This window comes from Phaseolus vulgaris, chromosome 6 (genome assembly GCF_051622355.1).
Source record: "Phaseolus vulgaris cultivar YP4 chromosome 6, ASM5162235v1, whole genome shotgun sequence".
Classification (NCBI taxonomy): domain Eukaryota; kingdom Viridiplantae; phylum Streptophyta; class Magnoliopsida; order Fabales; family Fabaceae; genus Phaseolus; species Phaseolus vulgaris.
The window spans coordinates 19657722-19683021 of NC_143503.1; the positions used below are offsets into that span (position 1 = coordinate 19657722).

Genomic DNA, 25300 nt, shown 5'->3' on the forward strand with positions numbered 1-25300 from the left:
TTACAACAAAGGTTGAGCTTGGCATAATTGTTGATGTGTTGAGAAGGCTTCATTGGTAGTTTGAGGTAAAATATGAGATGTGTTGTATTGTTTTAGTTGGGTATGGTGGTGTGGATGTTTGCAAAAATCGGGTTTCAGGAATGAGTTTCAAAATTGGTATTTTGAAATTGCAAAATGAATTTTGGAATTAAAAATTCATATAAGAAAATAAGCACATCACAAAATGGGTGTTCCAAATGAAAAGTTATTTTCTAGAATGAGATTTCTTAAAAATGTTTTTTTTTTAATGAGATTTCCAAAAACAAAAAAATCCATTCCAAAAAAAATACTCCTTAATACAAAATACAAAGTTACTTTTCAAAATAGACATTTCAAAAAAGAAAAAACTATTCTAGAATACATTTAGAAATAACCTTCCCAGTACACATATTTGACATTTGTTGGACTTATTACCACCCAAAACATTCTAACTACTCTAACACTCTTCATTCTTCCTGTTATTCACTTTTATTATTATCACTATTCTTTCTCATCAAACCATTTCATTTCTTTATATCCATTTACTTTCATCTAATCTAATCTTTGCACCGTGTTTCATTGTTTCAAAATTATAATACTTTACATTTTTTTCCACATTTCATTTTCAAAAATCATTATGTAAGACCATAAAATAATTAAATATATATATATATAGAGAGATTCTTTTCTTTCTCTTCTCTTTCACCTATCTTTACACTCTTTAGACATCCTACATTCATTACAAGAAAAAAAGGTTTTAATGGAGGTTATTTAGCAGAGGCTAATCTAACCCTCAGAATTGATTTAATTAAAGAGGTTATTTTCTATAACCTCAACAAAATAACGGAGGTTCTTTAATCTTCGTTAATTTCCATAGGTTTATTTTAAAACATATGCAAAAAAGCGGAGGTTTTTTTAACATTCGTTAATTTCCAAAGGTTTATTTTAAAACATTCACAAAATAACGGAGGTTTTTTTAACCTTCGTTAATTTTCAAAGATTTTTTTTTTAAAAAATTTGAGAATAACAGAGGTTTTTTAACCTTTATTAAGTCCCAAGGTTTATTCTTAAATCTCAACAAAATAATAGAATTTTTTTTAAGCTTTGTTAAGTTCCAAATGTTTACCATAAAACCTCAATAAAATATTTTGATTTTATCCAAATCTCAATAAATAATTATATTAAATTTTTTATAAATAAATAATTAAATTATAATTTTATTGTATTTGATAATTAAATATTATTAATTATATTTTAATATGTTTATAGAAATATTATATCATAGTTTTCATTTAATAACTTTTTATTATATTAAAATAAATTTATTTATCAATGTTTATGATAATTTTCATAATAAATTTGATTAAGGAAAGTATTTTAAAACTTCATTTAACATTAAAGATTTATTTAAAATCCTTCGTAGTTGAGGTTTATTTAAAAACCTCCCTTAAATAGTAAAGGTTCATTTAAAAACCTCCGTTAAATAGTAGAGATTTGTTTTAAAACCTCAGTAAGCTACTCTAGTTTTATTTCAAATTCTTTTTGCTTTTGATTTTCTTCTTCTTTTTTTCCTTTCTCTTTTCTGGTAGACCCTTAACCCGCCTCTCATTTCCATCTTCTTTTCTCTTCACTCTCATTTATGTCCAACTCCCACCTCTTCCATCGCACACCACTGGACATTTGCTTCTAATCCTCCCCCACGGAACATGCTTTTGCTATTCCAACACGAAACATGGTTATGCTACTTCACCATGGAACTTGCTTCAACCTTCGCTCCACCACGAAACCGCTTGTCTGCAAAGCGCAGGTATGTTCCGCAATTGGTGATGTGGTGTTTGTTGTTTATTTGACGATCTTGGAACCCTAATTTTTTTGATCATTTTTTTTTCGTTGTTAGTGCTTTGTTCTCGTCATTCTTTGTGGCTATGGTTTGTGGTGGAGGTTCATGGTTGAGGTTGAGGTTGTGGTTCATGGTTCATGCTTCGTGCTTCGTCTTATACCTTTTTCACATCGATTTGTGATTCATGGTTCATACTCAAGGTCGTGGTTCGTTCGGTGTGGCAATGGTTTGTGCAGTTTGTGTTGATGTTTTCCTCTTTCTTGAAATATTCTTGCTTAAATGTTGCGAGTTATTTTATGATAATAATAGTATAAAATCTTAAATGTGTATATATCCTTGGGCTAGCTTTTATGGATTCATGCTATGTTTCAGTACTTTCGCTCATATGGATGCCTAAACTGCAAATTCTGAAGCATTCAGGTTGAATTATTTAAACACTTAAATAGATGCCTAAGCTGCTAATTCTGAAACATTTCAGTATTGAATTTTTAAAATTAGTGCTTTAAATGTGAATCTGGTGATGTTCTGTCTTGAAATGCAAGTGCATCTTTTGTTTGTCCATGTGATGCTTTAAAAAAGGGAGGGAGGGATGAAGCCAATGCTTGGTATGCTAACATTAAGATTAGCAACAGAAGAAGGAGTTATCAGATGATGCAGAGTTGCCAATTAAAATTATAACTTTTGTAACCTGTTAAGCTAGTGTTTTAGCTTGAACTTCGATGCTAAATTTTGTATTTGTTTTTATTAAGTATTCACTGGATTCTTTACATCTTCAAGTCCAGTAAACTTATTTACCTGCACCTTATTTCATATCCCTAACGTGCTTTGAAATTAGGAAAATGTCAAGACAAAGCATCCTCAGTTGTTGTAGGAGTCCAAGCTCTGTTACAATTTCATGCTCTGGCTTTGCTACATCAGGTATGCTTTCCAGATAAGTTTGGTTATGCCCAGGTTTTTTGGTGTATTGAAGGACCTCAAAACTTTGTCATCATTCTAAGGTCATGTTATGTTATCACATTGTCATCTACAGCTGAAAATTTTAGCATATTCATAGTTATACTTCTAGTTTCAACTTCAGCATCAATTAGAAGTGGTTGCTTATTATAGTACATGAAAAGGTTTCAAGGTAGAGTTTCTGTTCAGGTCTCTGTATTATATAATTTAACCAAGTTTTAGATGCTTTGAACTTCATGTTGGTAAACAAGTTGAAAGTCGCTTGCATTGATTGTATAGTGCTGTAAATTTTGGTGCCATTTGACTCTTTACACATCTAAAGTAATTATCTTGTAGAATTAGTTTAGGCCGGATCATGATGGGAAATTTTGTTCCTTTAGCACTACTGTAAGTTTTTTATTCAGCATCATTTTCATCTTGCCTTCATGGAAGTTGACTCTTCTTATCATATAAAACACATGTATAAAATCTAATGAGAGTTAGTTGTACATGGTGAATTGAACCATTGTATATATGAAAAAATGATCGGTTGGAAGTTAGCAAGTTGGGTTACCAGTTTGACAAGGGGGACTATTCGCTCACCTTTATCATGGTGCCTTTTGGTCCGTTACACTATGTGTTTCCTTCCATATGTACATTGTTATTGGGATGCTATTTATTTTCATAATCTTTTTCTTCCATCATCTATGTAGGTTAATTATGAATCAGGCATTAAATACACAGGCAGGGAACGTGATTATCTTGACAGTTGCCTTTGTCAGAGATGGTGATTTTTGAAGCTGCTAGAGCAAGAACAGAGCTCAATGGTGTAAAAATCGAGAATTAACTCCAACAATTACTGCTCTTCATCTATTTTTAAGTTCTTTTAAGCCAGTCTTGAGATTTGTTGTTTTTTGTACCTTGAACAAGGTGATAATTTCTCAAGTTTCACTTTACAGGTGGCAATGACGCATTCAATGGCAATGGCAGTGAGTCAGTTTCTGCAAGGAGAAAGGTGGATTCCGGCTACAGGGGTGCCATTCTCTTCTGAAATGAGTACATGATCTGTGATGGTGTTAATAATTAATATATGGCTAGCTTCACTGTGACACAGTTTGCAATGTATATCATATATGCTGGCTTTTAAAAATATCATGGTCCCAGATTCCAAAAGTATGTTGCATCAAACTACTTTGTAATGGTATATTACTATATGCATATGTAAGACAATATTATTATTATTATTATATTATATTATGCAATAAAATTATCCATGGATTGGTGTGACCGTATATTGTTGTTATAAATTTTGTATAAATATTTTTAAGAAAAAATAAAAACAAAATAAAAATGAATATATGAACTTAATCATAAGTTTTACTTCAATCAAATAGAAGTTTAATTTCTTATGAAAAGTTTATAATTAAAAGAAAAAGCACATGAATGATAAAATAAAATGAGGTTGAATCCTTAAATGATAAAATGAGTAAAAAATCAAATGTTTTTAGTTTCAAAATCTATGATATTTTATGGGATAATGTATGGTAGTTTACAGAGGTTTCAAAATCTATAGTATTTTACAGAGGTTTCGAAACCTATGGTATTTTATGGAGGTTTTGAAACCTATGACATTTTGCAGAGGTTTTAAAACCTATGGTATTTTACGAAGGTTTTGAAACCCATGGTATTTTACGGAGGTTCTTAAGTCCATGCTATTTAACAGAGGTTTTGAAAGGCTTTTCCTGAGGTTTAAAAAACCTCAGGGAACACGTTACCCAGGGATGGTTTAGCAGGGGAAACAACACTCCTGGGTAAATGACTTAACGAAGGTTTTAACCCTTACTAATGTAAAAATAAACCCATGTTAAAACCATTTTTTCTTGTAGTGATTATTTTTCACACAAAAATCTAATTCAGTAACGAACATAAGTTGTAAAAAGAGAAGAAACACGAGAAATGATGCTAATAAAATAGAAAATATTTTAATATCATAAGAAATAATTGATTGTAAAATAATTAATGTTTAAATCATATTATTAACAATTAAATCATATAAAATATTATATTATTAAAATTACTACACTTGATTTATTCATTACAATCTTAATATTGATGCCTCCGGACAAATTTTCCGAGCTTCACAATTGTAAGAAGCAGGTGTCAATATCCAAAACCCGATTTTGGTGCTTCTTTATATGTTCACAAATTCACATTTTCTTCCTGCAACTTCAGAACTTTTTTTCACCTCTATATTTTCTTGAAAAGTCAGATTTACCCTTAATAAAATTAAAAATTAAATCTACATGACTTCCATTTTTTTTGGCACTGGTAAATATTACTATTAAAAAATGCGAATACTATTAATTCTAATTTAAATATTTTGATGCCTCTAATACCTAAATATTGTTTGATGAAGTTACAAAATCCATCTCTTCAAATAAAATTGGGGATCAAACACTGCATATGTATGAAATTTATACACAACACCATAGCTTCGAAAATGCATTGGATGATTCAGATTTGCACCCAACACTGACGCGAAATCTTCGTTTTATTCTTAATGATTTAAAATTTTTACCTTCCAGATATACAAATCCGGAACTAATATGTTATTTTTGGATTTCACCGTTTGGAAGTTTATCTGGACAACATAAATGACCTTCAAGATGTCAAGATTCATAAGCAAACATAAAATGAGTTATGAATTTCAATCCTCAACACCATTTATAGAACCATTCTGGATATCAAAATCCATAACTCATAACTCACTTTTGGATATGACCATCCGAAAGCTTAAATGAAATATGAAAATGACCTTTTAGATTTCGAAATTCGAAATGTATAAAAATTACTTCCAGATATTGACATCCGTAAGCAAATATGTGAAAATGGCATAATAGAATTTTAAAATTTTCGTTGAGTGTCAATCAAAATTGATTGGGTGGTGGAAGCAATTGCTAAATGCATTTTGAACTCCAAAATTCAAAAATGTCTAAATACATTTTTTATGGGTTGCAGGAAGAAGAAGGATGGGATGCACTGTATGTCTACTTGCATGCGAGATATTTGAAATATAATTTAAACATTTTATCAATTTTATTAATATGTTAATTTGTGATTATATAAAAGAAACAACATAACGCAATTAATAATATAATATCAGTCAGAATACATAAGTAAAAGAATAAATATTTTATAATTAGTATTCACATTTTTAATTTTAAAAGTAAGAATTCTAGATGTTTATACAATAATACCTCTATCACAGGTCCTCTTAATTTATACTCGTTTTTATTTTTGTATATTTTACCTTATGTTCTTATTTTTAGTATTTAGACATTATTCATACTAGACTTCCATTTAACCTTTATTTACATTTCATCAATGTATACCTTTTTTCTAATTGAAATCCACATTTTAGTTTATAAAACTTAAAGATTAGAACTTGGTGTTAGACATTTTAATTTTAAAATTCTTCTTAGCTTATAAAAGTTTATGGTTTTGACACAATTGAATTTTATGTAGAATTAACTAATTCATAACTAAATGAATAATTTTGACAATAAATGGAATAACAAATAGTAGTAATTGTCAAGGAATTTCAAAATTCAATAGCTTGTCATTTCAATGAAATAATTATCCAATATGATTATTGTAAAATAAAGTCGACGACTATTCATTTATGTAGGGCATAAAAAATACTTAATGAAGGATCATCCACAAGTTCCAAATCACGATATATAAGGCTAAGAACAGAAGAATGTAAAACATATATATCTATCTTAGTCTATATAAAAATATAAAAACAAGTAGAATAATTATTTTAGGTTTTATATTTTTGTATCATTTTTTACAATAGAGTTTAAAATAAATCATATATACCCTATAAACCATTACTTGACATGCAAGTAAGGGTTTTTAGAGCCCAAATGAGTAAATGATCACATCACAACATTAGTTAGAAGCTCCAAAAGCTCACCATAGGTTAGCTAGACTAACCAAGGTTAAGGTAGCTTAACACCATCATTACAAGAAAATCATTAAATAGTAACCAAATTTAAAGATAAAAACTAATTAGTCACTATATTAACTAAATTAGATATTAATTTAGAAACTAACAAATTGTTCTATTATTAATGAAAATTTATTAACTAAATTAGCTAGCTAAGTTTTAACAACTAATATTTTATATTATAAATTAGTCTCTAAAAGACTAATAAAGACCAATTTAGAATATAAAGTAGTAAGTAGCTAAAACCTTGGTAGCTAATGGTTAGATATCAATTTAGAAATCATTTTATAAATTTTTATTAATAATAGAAACTACTTTAGATACCAATAGTTTTTTTAGTTTATAAAATGGTTTCTAATTTAATCAAATAGTAACTAATTATTTTGGTTTCTAAAATTAGTTTCTATTTAATGATTTTCTTGAAGTTTATAAACAGGTGCCTTTTTTCCTCTTTGTATTTTGATTTGAAAAAATATTGAATGAGAAAATTGATTTTCAGACTTCATTCTCTCCTAAATCTCCTTTTGCTAGAAAGTCTAGAGGTCTAATGAAATCTTAGAAAGTTGGCTCAACCTCTTTCTAACTTCAACACCTATTTCACCTCAATTCTTCACCAAATCACCTCCAATATTGGTCCATCTTCATCCTCTTCCGCTACTACGTCATTCCTCTTTCAAAATCCATCAACACGGATTGCATCAATACCTTTCTCTTTGGTTTGAAAATATTTAACTTTTGAAAAATGCAATAGTTCAACGCATCAAGACTTATAAGAGACATGACATACTACAAAATATAATATATAATGTGGCGGTTATTTTCGTATAAACTGGCATTTATAACTGCCACAATATACGCGTGTGGCGGTTTCCTAAACCACCACAGAACTAGCTGCCACAAAGTTTAATGTGGCGGTTTTACGCTACCCGCCGCAACACCGCCACTTTAACACTGTGTTTAAGTGGCGGTTTTTATATGTAAGTAGTGTCAGTTATAACTGTCGCAATTTAATTCATTGAAAAAGATTGCAGCGCCATTATATAGGGTATAATGTGGCGTTTTTAACTATCAGTATTATAATAAAATTGTAAAAATAATATGTCTATTTCAACTTACGTAATTTTAATTCTAAAGAAATGAAATTTAACGACCACTTTTTTATAATCTGATTTGCACAATTAAACTAAACATAATATATTTTCATAATAAAAGATAAAATACTAATAAAATGAAATAATGTATAAAGTTATAAGCATCCATTCATTTCATTGAAAATTAAAGCACACATAATATTGTTCAAAAGTTGATACATAATTGAAAATTAAAACACATAATTGTTTAAAAGTTCATACATAATTTAAAATTAAAACAACATCCCTAATCAGTTTTGCTTCCAACACTTGATCTTATTATATGATTAGGTGATGGAGCACCACTTCCAGTATCTGATGCCTAAAATAAATAATTTTAAGTTAATGAATTTGAATATTTATAATTATAAAATAAAAAATACCAATAAATATTTAAATATATAAATTAGAGGAAGCATAGTTCATTCCACAAGATGCATGTGTGTGAGTATTATAATATCAAGAAACACCAAACAAATGCCAAAACACACCTCAAGTGTCATCGATACTTGTTGCATTACACTATAAATTTTCTCATTGCTGCCTCAGTGAAACCTTATCCTTGAGAATCACAATACTGAGGAAATTAACATTTGCATAAACTTGCTTTGACCTGGTACACATAAATACTTATTTTTAACATGAAAACATATAGACATGAAATAATAACCTTGCAAAAAAAACAATTAGTTATCAATTATTATAATAGAAAAAATATATTTCTTTAGATTTATGCATTGTCAAATGCATATTAGTTAATTGCATTTCAGGAATATATCTTTGTATTTAATTGCATTATTTGTGTAAGGGTGGTGCATCTAAAATAGTTTTCCGCATATGCTTCAGATTAGAGGGGTCGGGAGAGGTCTAAAAGAAGAAAATGAAAAGGTTCAAGGATCATATATGTTAGTTTTGAAGGCCTTAAACAAGAGGGGGTGAATTGTTTTCAAACGTTTTTTCGCAAAGTTTGAAAGTATGAAGAAAGTCAAAGAAGAATCACAGCGAAAGGAATGAAAGAACACAAGATAGAAAACAGTTTTAGTTGAATTTCATAAATTCAACCGGTTGTTTCTGCGATTCAACCGGTTGTTTTTATCAGCAGAGTATAAAAACAACTAAAAATAGGTATAAAAGAGTTAAGGAAGAGAAAGAATCACACAAGCAATTTTATATTGGTTCACTCTTATACCAAGAGCTACATCCAGTTCCCAGAAACCTCTGGGTATCCTCTAAGTAATCAAAAACCAAATTACAAACACACAACCACCAAAGAAGTGATATTGATCCCCTTAAGAACACACACTTCCTTTGGCACACTACTATCACACCATAGATTAGAACACCCTCTGACCTTGTGAACACCAGTACTTACAGAATTACAAATCAAGAAGAAATAGGATTGATCACACCTGGTACAAATCAAGTCAAAGTACACAACAAGTCTTACTCCACTCTTAGAGAAATATCCAAAGCCTTAAGCAATCTTGGAGAAAACTTGATTTCACAAACTGATCTTCAAAATTAATGCTAGGAGCGTAAAACAGAACATTTATTATAAAAGTCAAATCAATTTCAAATCATTTAAAGAAGATTTAACCAACTTAACAGAATTTTATTAAGATAGTTAAAAAACAGTCGGTTGTTTTGTCAAAATAACAGATTGAATTGGTTTGACAACAAAGTCAACCAAATTCAAATATGCCAAAACTAGTTTCAAAAACCTTAAGTATGAAACAATCGATTGAAATGATAAAACAACTGGTTGTTTTTCTGTTTCTTCATAAAACACTCTTTTTTAAAAAGATTTGAATTAAACCAGCTTTGGATTCAAACTAAAAGTGAATTAACAAATTCAAACTACCTATAACACACCCAATTAAGAAATCCATGGAGATTTGGAGTCATCAAAGCTCATCTTCAACAATATAGTCAATCTCAAATGATCATATTAACCAAAAAAGAAAATAAAAAAACTAAAATGTGTATATCAGATTTTTACAATTCTTGTACCCTAGTAATTTGGAAACAACATTCATATCCACATCAATGGCACTCAAATATTTACTATTACAATCACAACTATTACTTGTTCTAATAATTAGATATTTATCTAGAAAAGTAAATTGCAAAAAGCATTATGTGTAATACCTTAACCAAGGTTGACATGAGAAATTCAACCAGTTCTGGCACAACAATTATCTGTGCACCCTATTCTCCCTAGATAGCAAAGGTAAACAAAGTCTAAGTTTCCTAAAATATGTGTGGGTTGTTGTAGATGCACACTAAAGTCAAACAACACAAAATCGTAAAATAAAACTTAGAATGAATACAAATAAGAAAATGTAATCCAGGTCATGTTTATAAACTTAACTTGCAATCTAACAACCAATCAAATTAAACAGAACTACAGAGGTCACACTTGTTAATATTGTTTTCTTTACATATTTGACTATTTTTCTTTTTGACACATGATTTGATTCATTGTAAGAATAATCTTTCTATTAAATGCACTCTATTGATTTAATTAGGAAGATAATAGAAATATTGACTCATCAAACAACAAAGAGAAGTTATTAACTTTAGAGATCAAAGCAACATTAAACAAAAATCTTTTAGTATGTACATGCCAAGAGAAGACAAGGAAATTGGAGCAAAATTAGCAAATTAAAAAACCCATACGATGAAAATGTCATGTAACACATTGCAGATTATGATGTACAAGTCCATCAGAAGCTAATAATGTTTATACAAAAACCTTAGCACTCATCTGTGGATAGAGCAAAATTTTAAACAAAAGCTTCCTGAAATAAATCTAATTAAAGGAATACCTGCAATATAATATCCCAAACTTTCTCCCTAACAATTCCTCTACCAAGGATTGAGCCAAGGAAGTCACCATGTGAGCAAGGTTCGAACTGGAAGTTCCCTTTAATGCTTAAAAAAGTAATTTTATGTAAATATTAGTAAACACTTCTAGAAACATTAATAATGGATCTAAAGAGTTTGGAAATGAAATTAAAAGAGTTAACCTCCATGGTGAAATAATATCTGGATCACTAGTCAGTTCTTCTAGATGTTCAACAAAAATTCGACAACGTTCAGCCTAGAGAGAATACAAGTTTGATGTCAACATACAAATTCAGATAATTTTAGTATCGAAGGACTGAAAAGAATTTATCTGGATATTTTACCTGAGGGTAACCTCCTTAAGAAATTGCTTTCACATTTGCTAATTTTTCCAAAACTAGCATAGATTCCTTTAGCACTGGAGGGGTTAGAAATCTGTATGGAGAGTCTCCCACTTCAGTGATGCCTGTCTAGCATACAACAAATGGACAACAACCATGTTAGAGATTAAATAATGATATATAGGGTAGGATTTTAAGACATGCAATGGTCCAAGGGCATCTATTTTTGACAGAGAATCAACATCAAACTTCTTTGTTATCACCCATTAAACTAGAGGTCTTCCTTACCTAGATGGAATGATACATATCCAACCTCGCCTTCAATTTTTCCCATTGCCACCAGAACACATAGGATCATGCTCTAACAAACCCAAGATAAAAATTTGGAAATTAGAACAATTACACTAATCTCACTAAACCAAAGAACAATCGGTACCTGGTAACTAACTACTTAATAAGTTAGTAAGTAATGATAGAAAAAAGCGCGTTTAATTCAAGAGAAAATATGGTATTTACTTGTAAGTGACTTTTAATCAAATTAATAGATTGAGCTACAACGGTTGCATGACTCTTCCAATCATCATCGTTTTCATCCAGAATGTTCCAATTATTGGCCAAATTTTTTTAGACCGTGAGTCCATCAGAGGTTGAGGGCTCGACGACAACGACCTCAGAGGCCTAAAAGCAAATTTGGAGAAGCATCGTTAGAGAAGCGAGAACTTGGGATCGAATTTGAAGAGAAACAAGAATTGAAACAATTTCTTTAGAGGTACAATACAATTTACAAAAGTTATCAGTATGTTCAAAATTATAATGCTAATCCAACAATAGATTTTAAAAAAAAAGTTATCTTGAGGGAATACCGTGCAAGTTGGCGGTTGTTGCGATGATAAACGATTAAAATCATTGCGAGGAGGCATCCTTCAAGCCGGTAGCGATGGTTGACAGAACAAACAGTGAGATGGTGTCACGAGAAAAGTGAAGGGAAGAGTTAGGTTTTGCAGAGACTGAGTTAGAGGGTTTGTGGAGACTGAGTGAGAGTGTGAGAGTTTTTGCAGTGAGAGTGAGAGTTTCAAGCAGAGTGAAGATTGAAGGGAAGGGTTTGAGGGTTTCCAGCTGTGAAGAGTGGTGGGTTTGAAGGTTTTTAGAGAGTGAAGAAGGTAAGGGGAGAGTGAGAGGTTTTGAGTGAAGAGGTTTCCAAGTCAAATTCTGATTCCAAAGAGTCAAATTGATGAGGTTTTTGAAAAAAAAAAATGGGAATGAGGAATGGTATGGAGGAAAGGAAAAGGCGAGAGATTGTATATATCAGAGGAAAATTGTGACAGTTCAAAATGACACATTCTGAAGGATAATTGTGACAGTTATTAAAATGTCATATAATACGGACACTTATGCCAGTTATTAATAACCGTCATATTAAAACCGCCACTAATACATGATTTTTTGTAGTGACAACTTTTACTCCAACAATAATGCAATTATTTGTAGGCTCTCATAACCCTTAAGGAGCATTACTGTAATTCTATAACTTGCTTATAATTTCTATTGACTTTAACTACAAAACTCTCAAGCCATGTTTGTAACTTCTAGATCTCACGTTGCAAATTGGATCACATTGGAGAACTTCAAGTAGGAGACCATAAACCCCTTTATAATTTTATGGAGAAAGTTATTTTTTAAGGTATTCCTTACTATAATACCTGATGTTGAAATTGCATACAATGTTATATTGTGAACTAAACCTTTCTTAGACAAATTGTACATTAATAACATAAAATACATGGACGGGTAAACATCGAACATCATTATGATCGAAGAGAAGATTGAGTACTGAAAGAAGGCAAAGAAAAAAAGAGTTGGATCCTTGATGATTTGATTCAATGAAAGTCAAAGCTTCAAATAGAGAAGTTCCTAATACAACTCATACACGCCACTTAATACTAGTATGGAAGTAAGAATTCAAGTAGCATTTGTTCTTGAATTATTGAACTTACCACCTATCACAACCTCTCTTGGTAACACTAACCAACCTAACTAAACTTTGTCTTTACCATTGAAACATTGGACATACAACTGAAAAGTGTACTAAAGTTTGAGATACAATTGGGGATCTTATTTTATTAGGAGCCATGACTATTTTTTTTTTAAATGATAAAATAGGTTGAGGTCGAGGTAGTTATAGAGGTCGTGGTCATGGTATCTAGGAGGCTAGCAAGGCTAGTGACATGAAACCAACAACAACAAAAAGGTTAAAACCAAAATGATAATGTCACAAACCAACAAGCTCAACAAGCATGACAACAAGATGGAAAGAAATACAAGGTTTTATCAACAACATAACTGACAATTTTTTTCAGTGTTACCTCTAAGCTATCCATGATGTTAACTCGATCAAATCATTCCTAAAAGGGTTTGATGTCCCCTAATATTTTTTATTGATAATAACTTTAGCAAAAATAACCCCTCAAATAAAGATCCAATTGTCATTATAATTAATATCGTGAATTAGGAAGTAGGAAAGACCCTTTTAGATGAAGGTAGCTTAATTTATGTACTCTATTAGTAAAAATATTCTCAAACTCGACCTATCACTCGATCTCACTAAGTCATACTTGATTCTTTTACATGGATTCACCAACAAAAATGTGCACACTAGGGAACATATGGATTTCCTCACTATTTTTTATGGCAAGTAAGTGACTTATAGTAGAATACATATTAATAATGTAAATTGGTGATTTGTGGTTTAATACATACTAAATAAACTTGGGACCATCGTTTCCATGACACATGGCTATGAAGTTCTTAGTCGATGAAAGGAGCACCATCATTGTCAAATTTGATCTGAAAAAGGCAAAAAAGTATGCTCATTGCTTAAAGTCTTAACATACACTTTTAAGTAATCTAAAGGTAAAAAAAAAAAAAACCATTGTCAACACTAGGTGTTAAAACCCAAAAAAGAAACTATGAAAATGACAATTAACACGTTGGAAGAAGAACCACAACCATTACCACAAAGTAATAATGTTGAAATAATGTCCTTAAGGATCATGAATTAGTCATAAAGAAAGTCGACTTGGATTTGCAAGATAAGTTGAACAAGAATCATCATTCTTTTAACAAGCACACATATAAGTTTTAGCTCGGACTAATCCAAGGTTAATGTACTCACATTGGTTGAACTAATAGTCACTTCATATGAAGACAATTATAAAACATTCTCACCCAAAACACCAACTTTTTGGCATGGAGTTCATGTGACATACTGAGAATTTATGTCAATTTCATTTGTCACAAGATGGTTGTCATACAAAACCAAAATTATCGTCTAGAAGAAGCAAAAACAATCAAGCAAAAAGTTAATAAGCTTTTGAAAATCAACTTTATATGAGAAGTTTTATACACTACATGGTTCATCAATTTTGTATTGGTGAAGAAGTCAAGTGATAAATGGAGAATGTACATTAACTATACTGACCTTAATAAAGCATGACCGAAGGACTCATATCCTTTGTCAAATATAGACCGTTTTGTAGAGAATGCATCTAACTTTGAGATACTTAGTGTTTTGGATGCAAACTCTAGGCACAACCAAATTAAAGTGTACTCCCAAGATATAGACAAGATTGTGCTTACTATTAATGAAGTCAACTATTGTTATAAGATCATACCATTTAATTAAAAAAAATTGGAGTAACTTATTAGAATTTTTATGGATAAAGTTTTCAAAAATATAATTTGAGACATTATGGCTATATACGCCAAGGGCAAGGTGCTAAAATTAGATAATGTCGATAACTACTCATAACACTTCCAAGAAGTCTTCATTGAGGATAAGAAACACAACATGCACTTAGATCTTGAGAAGTGTGTGTTAATTAGTTCCTTGACTTTTTAAACCTAAAGAGAGATTGAGACAAAGCCATATGTGTGAATATATTATTTCCATGTGTAGCCCTCGCAATATCAAATAGTTCCAATGAATAAATTAAAAACTAGTATCCTTAAGTAGTTTTGTTCTAAAGTTAGTCGAGAAGGAAAATTTTTTTTTTTCAAAGTACTCAAAGCACCAAGTTTGAGTGAAATGAGAAATGTGAGATAATGTTTTAACAAATCAAACACAAAACTTCTAATTAACACTTTTTCTTGTTTATGCTTCCACGACTGAGAGAAGTATACATTCTCACTAAAATTCATTGTTATCACATTTACTATTGATTTTCACTAAACTATTATTAATTCACTATCTCTTTCTTTATTAGGAATAATATCAAATTATGTCTTCTCTGGATAATTATCAATTTTTAAATTTTATGGTTTCTAAATTAATTTCTTCTATTACTTGACTGTCTTATTTACTTTTCTAATAATGTTTTAAAAAATAAAATCTGTCACTAAAAAGATAAGTTGACGTAAGCTTATTTTTATTTAAACTTTTGAAAATTTTGGTTGAGTTTTTATAACGTTCTTTTCTTATTATTGCTATATTTTTTTTGTTATGTTTGTTATTTGTTTTGTTTTTCTTTTGTGTGTGAATATTGTATTTTTTGCTTTGCTTAATTCCTATAGAGAATTGTAGGAGTTAAACTCATCAAATTATGTTTCTTGTTCATTAAGTGATCACAATATATCATTAACTGTTTAGTTTGTATACTTTGATAAACATAATTTTACTTTAACTAAGGAAATGAAAATTTTGGCATTGTTGGATAATAAAAAGTAAAAAAAAAAGAAAAAAAAACTTGATGCATTACTACTGTCAAGTCCTTTATATATTGTCAACGAATTAAAAATCATTATCAATAATATTACAAAATTCAAAAAATTTATTATACAAAATAGTTAGTTATTAGATGATAGCATAACACTGTTCTAGATTATGAATGCATAATTTGTTTTGTGAACAAGAAAAGGGTAGATATAGCAATTTGGTGGTAGGTTTAGCAATTGCAATATCATAATTTTTAGCCCACAAAAAAGTTAGAGGTTTAAGTTGGACCACAGGAAAACCCAAAGGAAGCCCCTTGTGAATTGAACACGCCTTTTTGTGTGTTGTTGCCCTCAAACAATTTACTCAAACCTGTGCTAAGTGCTAAATCAAGCGACGACGACGGTGGAAGTCGTATCGTGTTCTCCTCCATTCACTGTAAGCCTCTCTCTCTCTCTCTTCACTTTTCATTGTTTTTATTTTTTCCTTTTATTATTATTCCAAACTCAATGCAATTCCAAGGAAAACTTAAGCCATGCAGATCTCTTCTCACCTTCTTCCCCTGCCTCTCCCCTCTTGTCTTTCTCTCTCTGGGCTCCCCAATTCGTGTGGGGCCCCAGCACTTCTTCTCTCTGGGTGGTTTTTTCTGATGTCCCAGTTGGACCCCTGTGCTCAATTCGCCCTAAGTTTTCATCTTTTTTGGTGGGGTGCGAATGGTTTTGCGTGATTAACTGTTTGCCCTGTGTTTCTGGTGTTGAGTAGCGATTCGGGATTGTGGGGTTTTTGTTTTTGAGGAAAACGATGGTGCCTGTAATGCAATTGATTGCTGGAGCTGATTGTTGAAGTGTTTATGGAGTGGTTATGTTGAGTGTTGTGGAATGGGAAGGGTTGTTTATTGAGTTGCGTTGAGGTTGAACCTTGTGGGCGAATGTGCTGTGTTTGTTTTGAGTGGAATAGTTTGTGCCTTGTGTTTGTGGAAGTTAAGGTTCAAGGAGGAATTTGTGGTGTTTATTTGGTTCGGGAGGTTGGAATGGGATGATCGAAAGATGAAACTGTTGAAATTCTGGACTAGCAGTTGGGAAGTAATATGGGGAATGGGGTTTATTTTTGGATTGAAAACTGATACGAAGTTCAAGGAAGAATCAGAATATATGGATTGAGGATACTGGGTTTTGCTCAAGTAAGGAGAAAACAAATTAGCTTTCTGTCTGTACTTTTTGAGTGGGACCCAGAGAGTTTGAAGTTATTTTTAAGTACCTGCTTATTGTTTTCTTCTTGAACAAGGATGATGCCTTCTGTGGTTCCAATGAAAGTAAAATCATCTGAACTTGTGTAACACTTTATGTAGAATTTTATTTTTTATGTTATGTGTGGACTTGACGGCTATTTTACTTTTAGTGATCATTGTGTTGAAATCTTGCTATTTTAGGTATGACCAATTGTCCGCATTAAAGTAAAAAGAACAATGTTTCGAATCTGTTGGATGAATATAACATTTCCCTTATGTTTTGAATCTGTTGGACGATCCCTTGACTTCATGTTGGTTGTAATGTTTAACGTGTTGTGTATAACTAACATGTTAATATTGTCGCATGTCACTAACAGCATCAATATGGTGTTCTGTTGAATATCTCATGCTGTGTTAATATTGTGTTTTGTCGTATATCACTAACTGCTTGAATATTGTGTTTTGTCAGATTTCTGCTTTGGCACTTTTCACTCAAAATGCTCTTCATACAAGGAAAGAGAACTTTGTAACTCAATGAAGCAAGAATACATGGCAGACAAAGTTGAGGTGTATCCATTACGTGCAGTAGATAACAGGAATGATCAATCCCTAAAATCTGCAAAATAAATCCTTCAATTCCTGGTAAAGAAAGTTCATATATGCTATATAAATCCTGCAATTTAACTTCATATATCATTTGTGATGTCATTCCTTAATTGAGTTGGTAGATGCTGACTTTTGTCAGGTTTCATTCTAGGACCTCCTTCTTCTTATTCCAATGTACAAAGTTATGAAAATGTTTTTGCTTGTGGGGCTTTGAGGTTTTGGGTTTATAATTTAGAATTTTGGAGTTTCTAAATAATAATCCTTAGGATTTAGGTTTTATTTCTTTGATGTACTGATGCATTTTTACTTTCTTTGGTCCTTTTTCGTTTTGAAGAGTTTGTACTTTTCCAGCCACTGCATTCCTCTGATGTAAAATTTCTTTTAATAAATGAATTAAGAAAATTTTGAAGACCATGTTTCTTATTTCACTTCTTTCCTGGATGTTTGTAGTTAGTCATTGTAATGGAAGTTGGAGCAGTGGACCCTTATACAACTAATCCAGGTCCAATTGATGGTTCGGTTCTGTATGACCAAGACAAGCATGTCTCTACAGCAGTTTGGGATGGACAGGTGCTGTTAGCTAGTTGAGAAGCCTTTCTGCCTTATCTTTTTTTGCACTTTTTTTCTAAAAAATCTTGTCTATATCTTGATTATTTATATAATTTTTCTCTCATTAATGTATTAACAGGAGCGTGGTGCCCTCAGATGTCATGAACATACCTCTAAGCTTGATCAGTGGACCCTTACTCATAAACAGGTTGAATTGGTAGAGAAGGCTGGATTTGGATACCTTAGGTCAATCCCAGCTATTAGTCTAGACAATCCACTTATCTCTGCTCTAGTTGAAAGGTGGAGAAGAGAAACAAACACATTTCATTTGAATGTTGGTGAAATGACAGTAACCCTTAAAGATGTTGCACTCTTGCTTGGGCTGGCTATTGATGGAGAACCTGTAATTGGTATTACCTATACAGCATGCAGTTCTGTTTGTGAAAAGTATCTTGGTAGATCACCAGAATCTGGTTACACAAGTGGAGGAATGGTGAAGCTAAGTTGGTTGAAAGAGTTCTTCTCTCGCTGTCCTGAAGATGCTCCAATTGAAGTGATTGAGCAACATACTCGTGCATATCTTCTTTATCTTGTTGGTAGCACCATATTCTCCACAACTACAGGGAACAAAGTCCCTGTAATGTATTTGCCATTATTTGAGAATTTTGCTAGATGTGGGCAATATGCCTGGGGTTCTGCGGCATTGGCTTTTTTGTACAGAGCCCTGGGCAATGCCTCACTAAAAACTCAAAGTACCATTAGTGGCTGTTTAACACTACTTCAGGTAATTTATATACGTCTGTGTCGCTTCTTTTTAACTCCTCTCTTTGAATTGAATCTTACCTTCATTTTCCTTCAAACTGCAGTTTTACTCTCTCTCAAGTGTTAATAGTTTATTATGCATTTGCAGTGTTGGAGTTACTTTCACCTAAATATTGGACGACCAAAGCTTAATCTTGAGCTGATGCATGATCGATTTCCCTTTGTGCTTAGATGGAAAGGAAAACAAAGTGGCCCAACTGCAAATCGTGATGTAGTTTTCTATCGGAAGGCTCTGGATTCCCTAAAACCATGTGACGTAAGTCTTATTTGCAATTGTATCTTCAATACTGATATGGAAATCTTCTGATTATGTTAAAAAGTAGAATCTAGTTGAAATGATGTATATGTACAGGTGGAATGGCTCCCATATCGAAACATGGACAGCATGGTCATTCCAGAACATATCAAAAGCACTTTAATTCTTGGGAGGTCAAAGACAATGCTGATATGCTTCGACAAGGCAGAAAGACATCTTCCAAATCGATGCTTAAGGCAATATGGTATGCTTCAATCAATTCCAGATGATGTGGAGCGGTGGGAGAGGAAGAGTAGAGGAGTTGATGGTGGTGTTGATTTATCAGGGAAAATGGAATCCGAGCTTAATGAGTGGATGGACCGTCAGGTGCATATTGTTGATGGGGATGAGGGTGTAGATGAAAGTGAGTACATGGAGTGGTATCTGAGAATTACTCGTAAGTTCATTGGAAGGCCTATTTCTCTGTCAACCGAGTTCCAGAGAACGGTAAGGATATGTTTCAAGAATTTGATTTTATATCTTATAGCAATTATGGATTAAGTTTGAAATGCTTTTTAAAGAAAATAAACAAATGTTCGCAGAATGCTGGTCTGAGGGATATTGCACACATAGCGGATACCTTTTCAACAAAAGGGCTAGACCCACAACAAATTGAATCTATATCAAGGATAAGATATATTGCACATGAATGTTTGAGAGACCAAATTGGTGGTCCAGTCATGGCGTCAGGGAGCCCCCAAGTTGAACTAGGTAAAAGGGTCAGAGGGAAGGAGAGGGTTAGAAGAAAAGGAGGAGTAGGCAAACGAATGCGAAAGGATGGTGTGGTTCATTATAACACCGTTAGTGAGGATGAACAACCTCAGTATTATAGCACTGCTATTGAGGTTAGCCAATTACATCTAAGTCACATTGAAAGAGAGCTGGATCATGCACAATTATGTACTGTAGACAATGCAGTCAGCGTTGTCCAGTTGATTCATGCAGATGCTGATGGCGAAAATATGCAGCTCTGTGATACACACATTGATGTTGATGAATCAGAGCTAGGGTATACTGCAGGTGAAGAAAATAATGAAGAGCCAGATGATGTAGCTGCCGAATTTAGCCATGAAGAACTAAAGCACAGAGCTGGTGAAGAAATAAAGCAAGAGCTTAATCATGTGACTGGTGAGGAAAACATTGAGGAGCTGAATGCAGCCAATGAAATTCACATTGTGCAACCTTCTGATAATATGGTGATTGATAATTCACAGCTTTGTGATGTTAGTCATGATGATATTGATGATCCGCTTCCGGATACTGCTGCCGAGTTCGATCACTCACAACTTGATGAATCAAGTTTGGTCAATCAACAACGTAGCAATCCAACTGAAAATCTTGTTCATTCTAAGCTTTCACATATTAACCCTGAAAGTGAACTTTCATCTGCCAAAGCAGCAATGGAAGTGTCTCAACATTCTTCTATTGAAACTCATGAGGATATTTCACAGAATGGTGATTGTAGTGTTGCTGTATAGGGTACATACCTTACCATATTGTAGAGAATCAAATTTTTTTAGGCTGGCTCAATTTAAAGGTGTTATATCGTGCCTTGTATAATTATTTATATTCATTTTTTGATGCATAGCTTGCACTTCCTTCTATGCTTGTGAATTAAGGTGCATGAAATGTAACTTAATTCCCACGGCATCATCAATACCATAGTAGAAAATATGGCCATGCATCTAGCAGTAGATATGGTAAATTTGTACTTTATCTTAATCTTAACCATAGTGCCATGGGAAGATAAGATGAGATTAGTGTGATTATGCAGTATCAGTAGTGTATATCATACAAAAAAATCCCGGATTCCTCTGGTAATAGAGGTAAATGGGAACTCAGGTTGTCATCAGTGAAGGAAAGAAAGGGTTACAAAGGTTGTCTTCTGAAATCTGTTTTACTCATTAAAATATAAAAAAGTTGGGTTTAGAAAGTTCAATGTCTTTCGTTCTGTTTTTTAATGTAAAGTGAAGTGATATTCTTCCTTTCTTGAACTAATAATAAGTTGTGTATAATAGAATGTACAGACTAAAAATATATTAACATTTTAGAGAGTAAATTTAAATTTAGTGGTACTTTTAAGAGACTAATTTATATTTTTCACCTGGTTTAAAGTAACTGTTGCATTCTGTTTTCACTTTTACATCTTAATTTTTGAAAATTAGTAAGCAAACAATTAAAAGAGACCAAAAAATTCTAATGTTTTATATAAGAAAAGAGTTTAACCAACTTAAACAACTGAAGTCAATTACTGAATTGTCAAAAGATAACTATAATTCCGCAAACTCCTAGTATTAAGGAGAAGAGTGCTTCTTCCTGCACCTCCATCCCTTCTTCACCCACCTCCATACACTTTTAAAATTCTAAAATTGTCCTTCGATAAAAAAAAATAAAAAAATAGAAAATTTGTTTTATCTTTCGTCACAAAGTGAAAACGAAGGTGCTTGGTCCTTGGTGTATGGTGGTGATAGTGGTCCTTGTGGTGGTAGTGACAGTGGTAATCGTGGTGGTGGTGCCAACAGTGTTTTTGTGGTGGTGGTCTTCACGGCTCGTCATTCTCAGGATTCTCAGGTAAGTCTTCAATCAATGCTTTAAACACTTTTTTTTGGATTGGTTAATTCGCTAGATCAATGAATTATATAATCTGTAACAATTTATGCAAATCAATGAACTTCATGTTTTGCACCACTATAATCCAAAATGTTTTTTCAATTCGTAAGACAATATTAAAGTGGTATGGATTAGTTAATCCGAAGGTCTACCAAATCTGAAACGAACATACTCACTTTTCTGGATTGTGTAACTCGGTACAAAATGAACTATGGATTACATAATCTGGAAGTCATTTTAGAACTTCAAATATGGCTTATGGATTATATAATTCGGAATGCAATTTACTGTTATAATTTGACTTACAAATTACACAATCCAAAAGTCACTTTAAAGTTGTCAAATGCATTACGGATTATCTAATCCGGAAGGTATTATTTGACTTATGGATTACACAGTTCCTCTACCAAAAGCTATAACCAAAAATCCGAAACTAACCTCTTTGAATGGTTGTGTTGGATGAAGAGTGATTTGGAGTTTAGAATGGAAGTGAGTGGTGCTGCTTTGAAGGGAGGGTGAGGGCTGCTGGGAGAGGGTGAACGTTTGCTGGTGCTTTGAAGGATAGGGGGTGAACGTTGTTGGTGCTTTGAAGGAGAAGGGGGTGGGTGTCGCTGCTTGTGCTGTTGTTGGGGTGAATGGCAAAGTGTAAAAACAATGAAAGTGAAAAGGTAAAATTAGGTTTACTTTTAATTTTTTAATATTATTTACTAAAGAGGGCATAATAGTAAAATCAAGTTTACTATGGGGGTGGCTGGAGAAGGCATGGAGGTGCAGGAAGAAGCACTCTAAGAAGAGAAGGAAGGTTAAGTTGGGTCTTTTCCTCCATAAATACATTATGGCCTTAAGGGTGTGAGGCATGCAGAATATTTGTGAAGTTCTTCACTATTATATATATATATATATATATATATATATATATATATATTGAAAAATATATTAAATATTTTGGTGTAAATGAAAAATAAATAAATTGATCATTCTCACTATGTCAAAAGTCAAAACACTCAACATACATTACGAGAGGACCTAGAACCTAAGCACCAGAGAAAAGAGAGTCTGCAACATTGTAACATATCAAGCAAGTTGTAGACGAGTTAATGAGGTAGGCCGAAGTAGCACAACGCATGGAGGAAGCTCTTCAAATCCAAGAGGACCTACATAAGCAAAATTAAGATCTACAAGGAGCGTTGAGACGTTCTCTTCCCTAGAAGAGCCTCACATAGCGATTGGACAATACTAACTTCAGAATTTAATACTTTTACTCTTACAAATGTTCTTTGTGATCAAAATTCCAAGACTAAATTATTATCAAAACTCACAAGCACCAAGAGAATAGGAAATCATCGATTGATCATCCCTAAATCCTTGATCTTACCGACTGGAGAAGTTTCATGTGTGGAAGTTATGTAGTCGTGGATGACTTCATACATTCAATTGCTAGCTAACGAGATAGTATCAATAGATGTTACAGACAACACAACATTTTGGAAGATCATATCTCGATTTGCTACGGTGGATGGATATTTATTCAAAAGAGGATTTTTGACACCTCCACTAGGATGTATCACTTGTGATGAAGCCAAGCGAGTTATTAGGAATATCCATGAAGGTTCTTATGGTAGTCATATTGGTGGATGATCTCTTGCTTCGAAGGTTCTTCAAGCAAAATTTTACTGTTATCTCTATGAAAATATTGTTTTGAATGTGTTCATCGATGTGACCAGTGTCGATGTCATGTTGACATACATCACGCCCCACCCAAACAACTACAATCTATAATAATTACTTGGCCCTTCTATAAGTGGGGGTTAGATATTCTTGGTCCTTTTCCCATGGTAGTATGGACATTGAACATTTTGATTGTCAAGATTGATTATTTATAAAAATAGATAGAGGTCGAGCTAGTTGTTAGCATAACCTCAAAAAAAGTACAATAATTAATGTGAAAATTGATCATAACATGGTTTGGTATCTCTCGTGTCATTATTACTGATAATAGAACACAGTTTACAAGCAAAAAAGTTCAGGACTTTTGTGCATCTCAAGGATTAAATAGGTCTTCACCTCGATCGAGCATCTTCAAAGTAACATACTGGCTAAGGCAACTAACAAAGTCATCTTTTGGGGACTAAAGCTTCAACTCGATGGCTAGAGGAGCTACACCATGTGTTGTAACATTACAAAACGACCCCTCACTCAACTAGAAAAGAGCGGACTAACATGATTATGTTTTTTTTTTCAGAAGAGGGTTCAAATAAAGGCATCTCGACACATTTGGACATTATATAGGAAATGCGCAATCGTGCTTGAGTTCAGATGACCGTTTATAAAAGATGTTTTGAGTTTAAACATATATCTAAAGTTCACCCTCCAAATTGGGTTGGTCCATATCACATTAGTGAAGTCGTGAGTAAGGGTGCATATCGATTGAAAACTCTAAATGGATGAGCTATACCGAGAACATGGAATGTTGATAGTTTTCGATTTTATTGTAGTTAAAAATCTTGCTATTTGGAATTGAATTTTAGTTTTCGTGTTTAGACTGTGATGTTAATTTGTTATATAAATTTACTTAGAATAATTATATTCTCCATTACACAAAGGCTTATAGGTTCCATTGCAACTTTTTGTCGAGACATGCACATGAGGCTTATAGGCTCCATTATGGCTTTTTGTTGGGACATGCACACAGAGGTTTGTATGTCTTGTTACAGTTTTTTGCTCAGACATACACACGAAGGCTTGTAGGTCCCATTACGAATTCTATAAGAGTTCTTTAAGAGAAAACACAAAGTGGATAAATTAAGATACCCACTTGGTTAAAAATAATTTTCACATTTTTTAACTGTTATTGAAAGTGTGTCCCACAACGTGCAAATTTTTCTCAAATGATGTCTTAATTTCATTATATTGTAGTCTTATGACTTTCTTGACTGCGTTCCAACAGGTGTACAAGTTTTCCATATTATTTTAAAATACTCGCTTCAAGTTCCAATGATCAGATTTAACCATGCGATTAAGCATGATAAACATAAATACGAAGTTAACAAGTTTTACATCTATATTAACAACAAGTTATAAATACATACAAAATAATATACATATCCGACATTGTATAGGATATAATATTATTACACTATAAATTATAACAAATCCTTCAATTAATATATGATAAATTTACAATTGTCATTACAAATTGTAACATATATCTCTAGGTACATATGTTCTAAAGAAGAAACTACTAATTTGCAATGTTATGATTTTGCAACAATAAGTTTTTTTATGTGAGAGATAGGTATTCATGATGTGATCCAACCTATTGTCATTCATAAGAAATAACTTTTTGTTAATTAATATATTT

The 25300-nt window shown here is 32.3% G+C and overlaps 2 protein-coding genes across 5 annotated transcripts; both read left to right on the plus strand.

The window, feature by feature from the left end:
* The first annotated feature begins 1553 nt into the window (after positions 1-1553).
* On the plus strand, positions 1554-4082 carry LOC137831155 (uncharacterized). Its single transcript, XM_068638720.2, has 5 exons — positions 1554-1825; positions 1916-2084; positions 2694-2776; positions 3505-3618; positions 3751-4082. The coding sequence occupies exons 1-4, from the start codon at positions 1751-1753 to the stop codon at positions 3580-3582; spliced, it is 405 nt and encodes a 134-aa protein (XP_068494821.1). The 5' UTR covers positions 1554-1750; the 3' UTR covers positions 3583-3618; positions 3751-4082.
* An 11975-nt stretch (positions 4083-16057) lies between these two features.
* Positions 16058-20889, plus strand: LOC137831156 (Aminotransferase-like, plant mobile domain family protein). Of its 4 annotated transcripts, none has more exons than XM_068638721.2 (7): positions 16058-16267; positions 17527-17699; positions 18114-18233; positions 18352-18996; positions 19123-19290; positions 19387-19776; positions 19851-20889. In XM_068638721.2, the coding sequence occupies exons 3-7, from the start codon at positions 18126-18128 to the stop codon at positions 20805-20807; spliced, it is 2268 nt and encodes a 755-aa protein (XP_068494822.2). In that variant the 5' UTR covers positions 16058-16267; positions 17527-17699; positions 18114-18125; the 3' UTR covers positions 20808-20889. The 4 variants fall into 4 exon arrangements, with proteins under 4 accessions (XP_068494822.2, XP_068494825.2, XP_068494826.2 ...); XM_068638724.2 differs by having other exon boundaries at positions 19872-20889; XM_068638725.2 differs by having other exon boundaries at positions 16251-17009; positions 19872-20889.
* The last annotated feature ends 4411 nt before the right edge of the window (positions 20890-25300 follow it).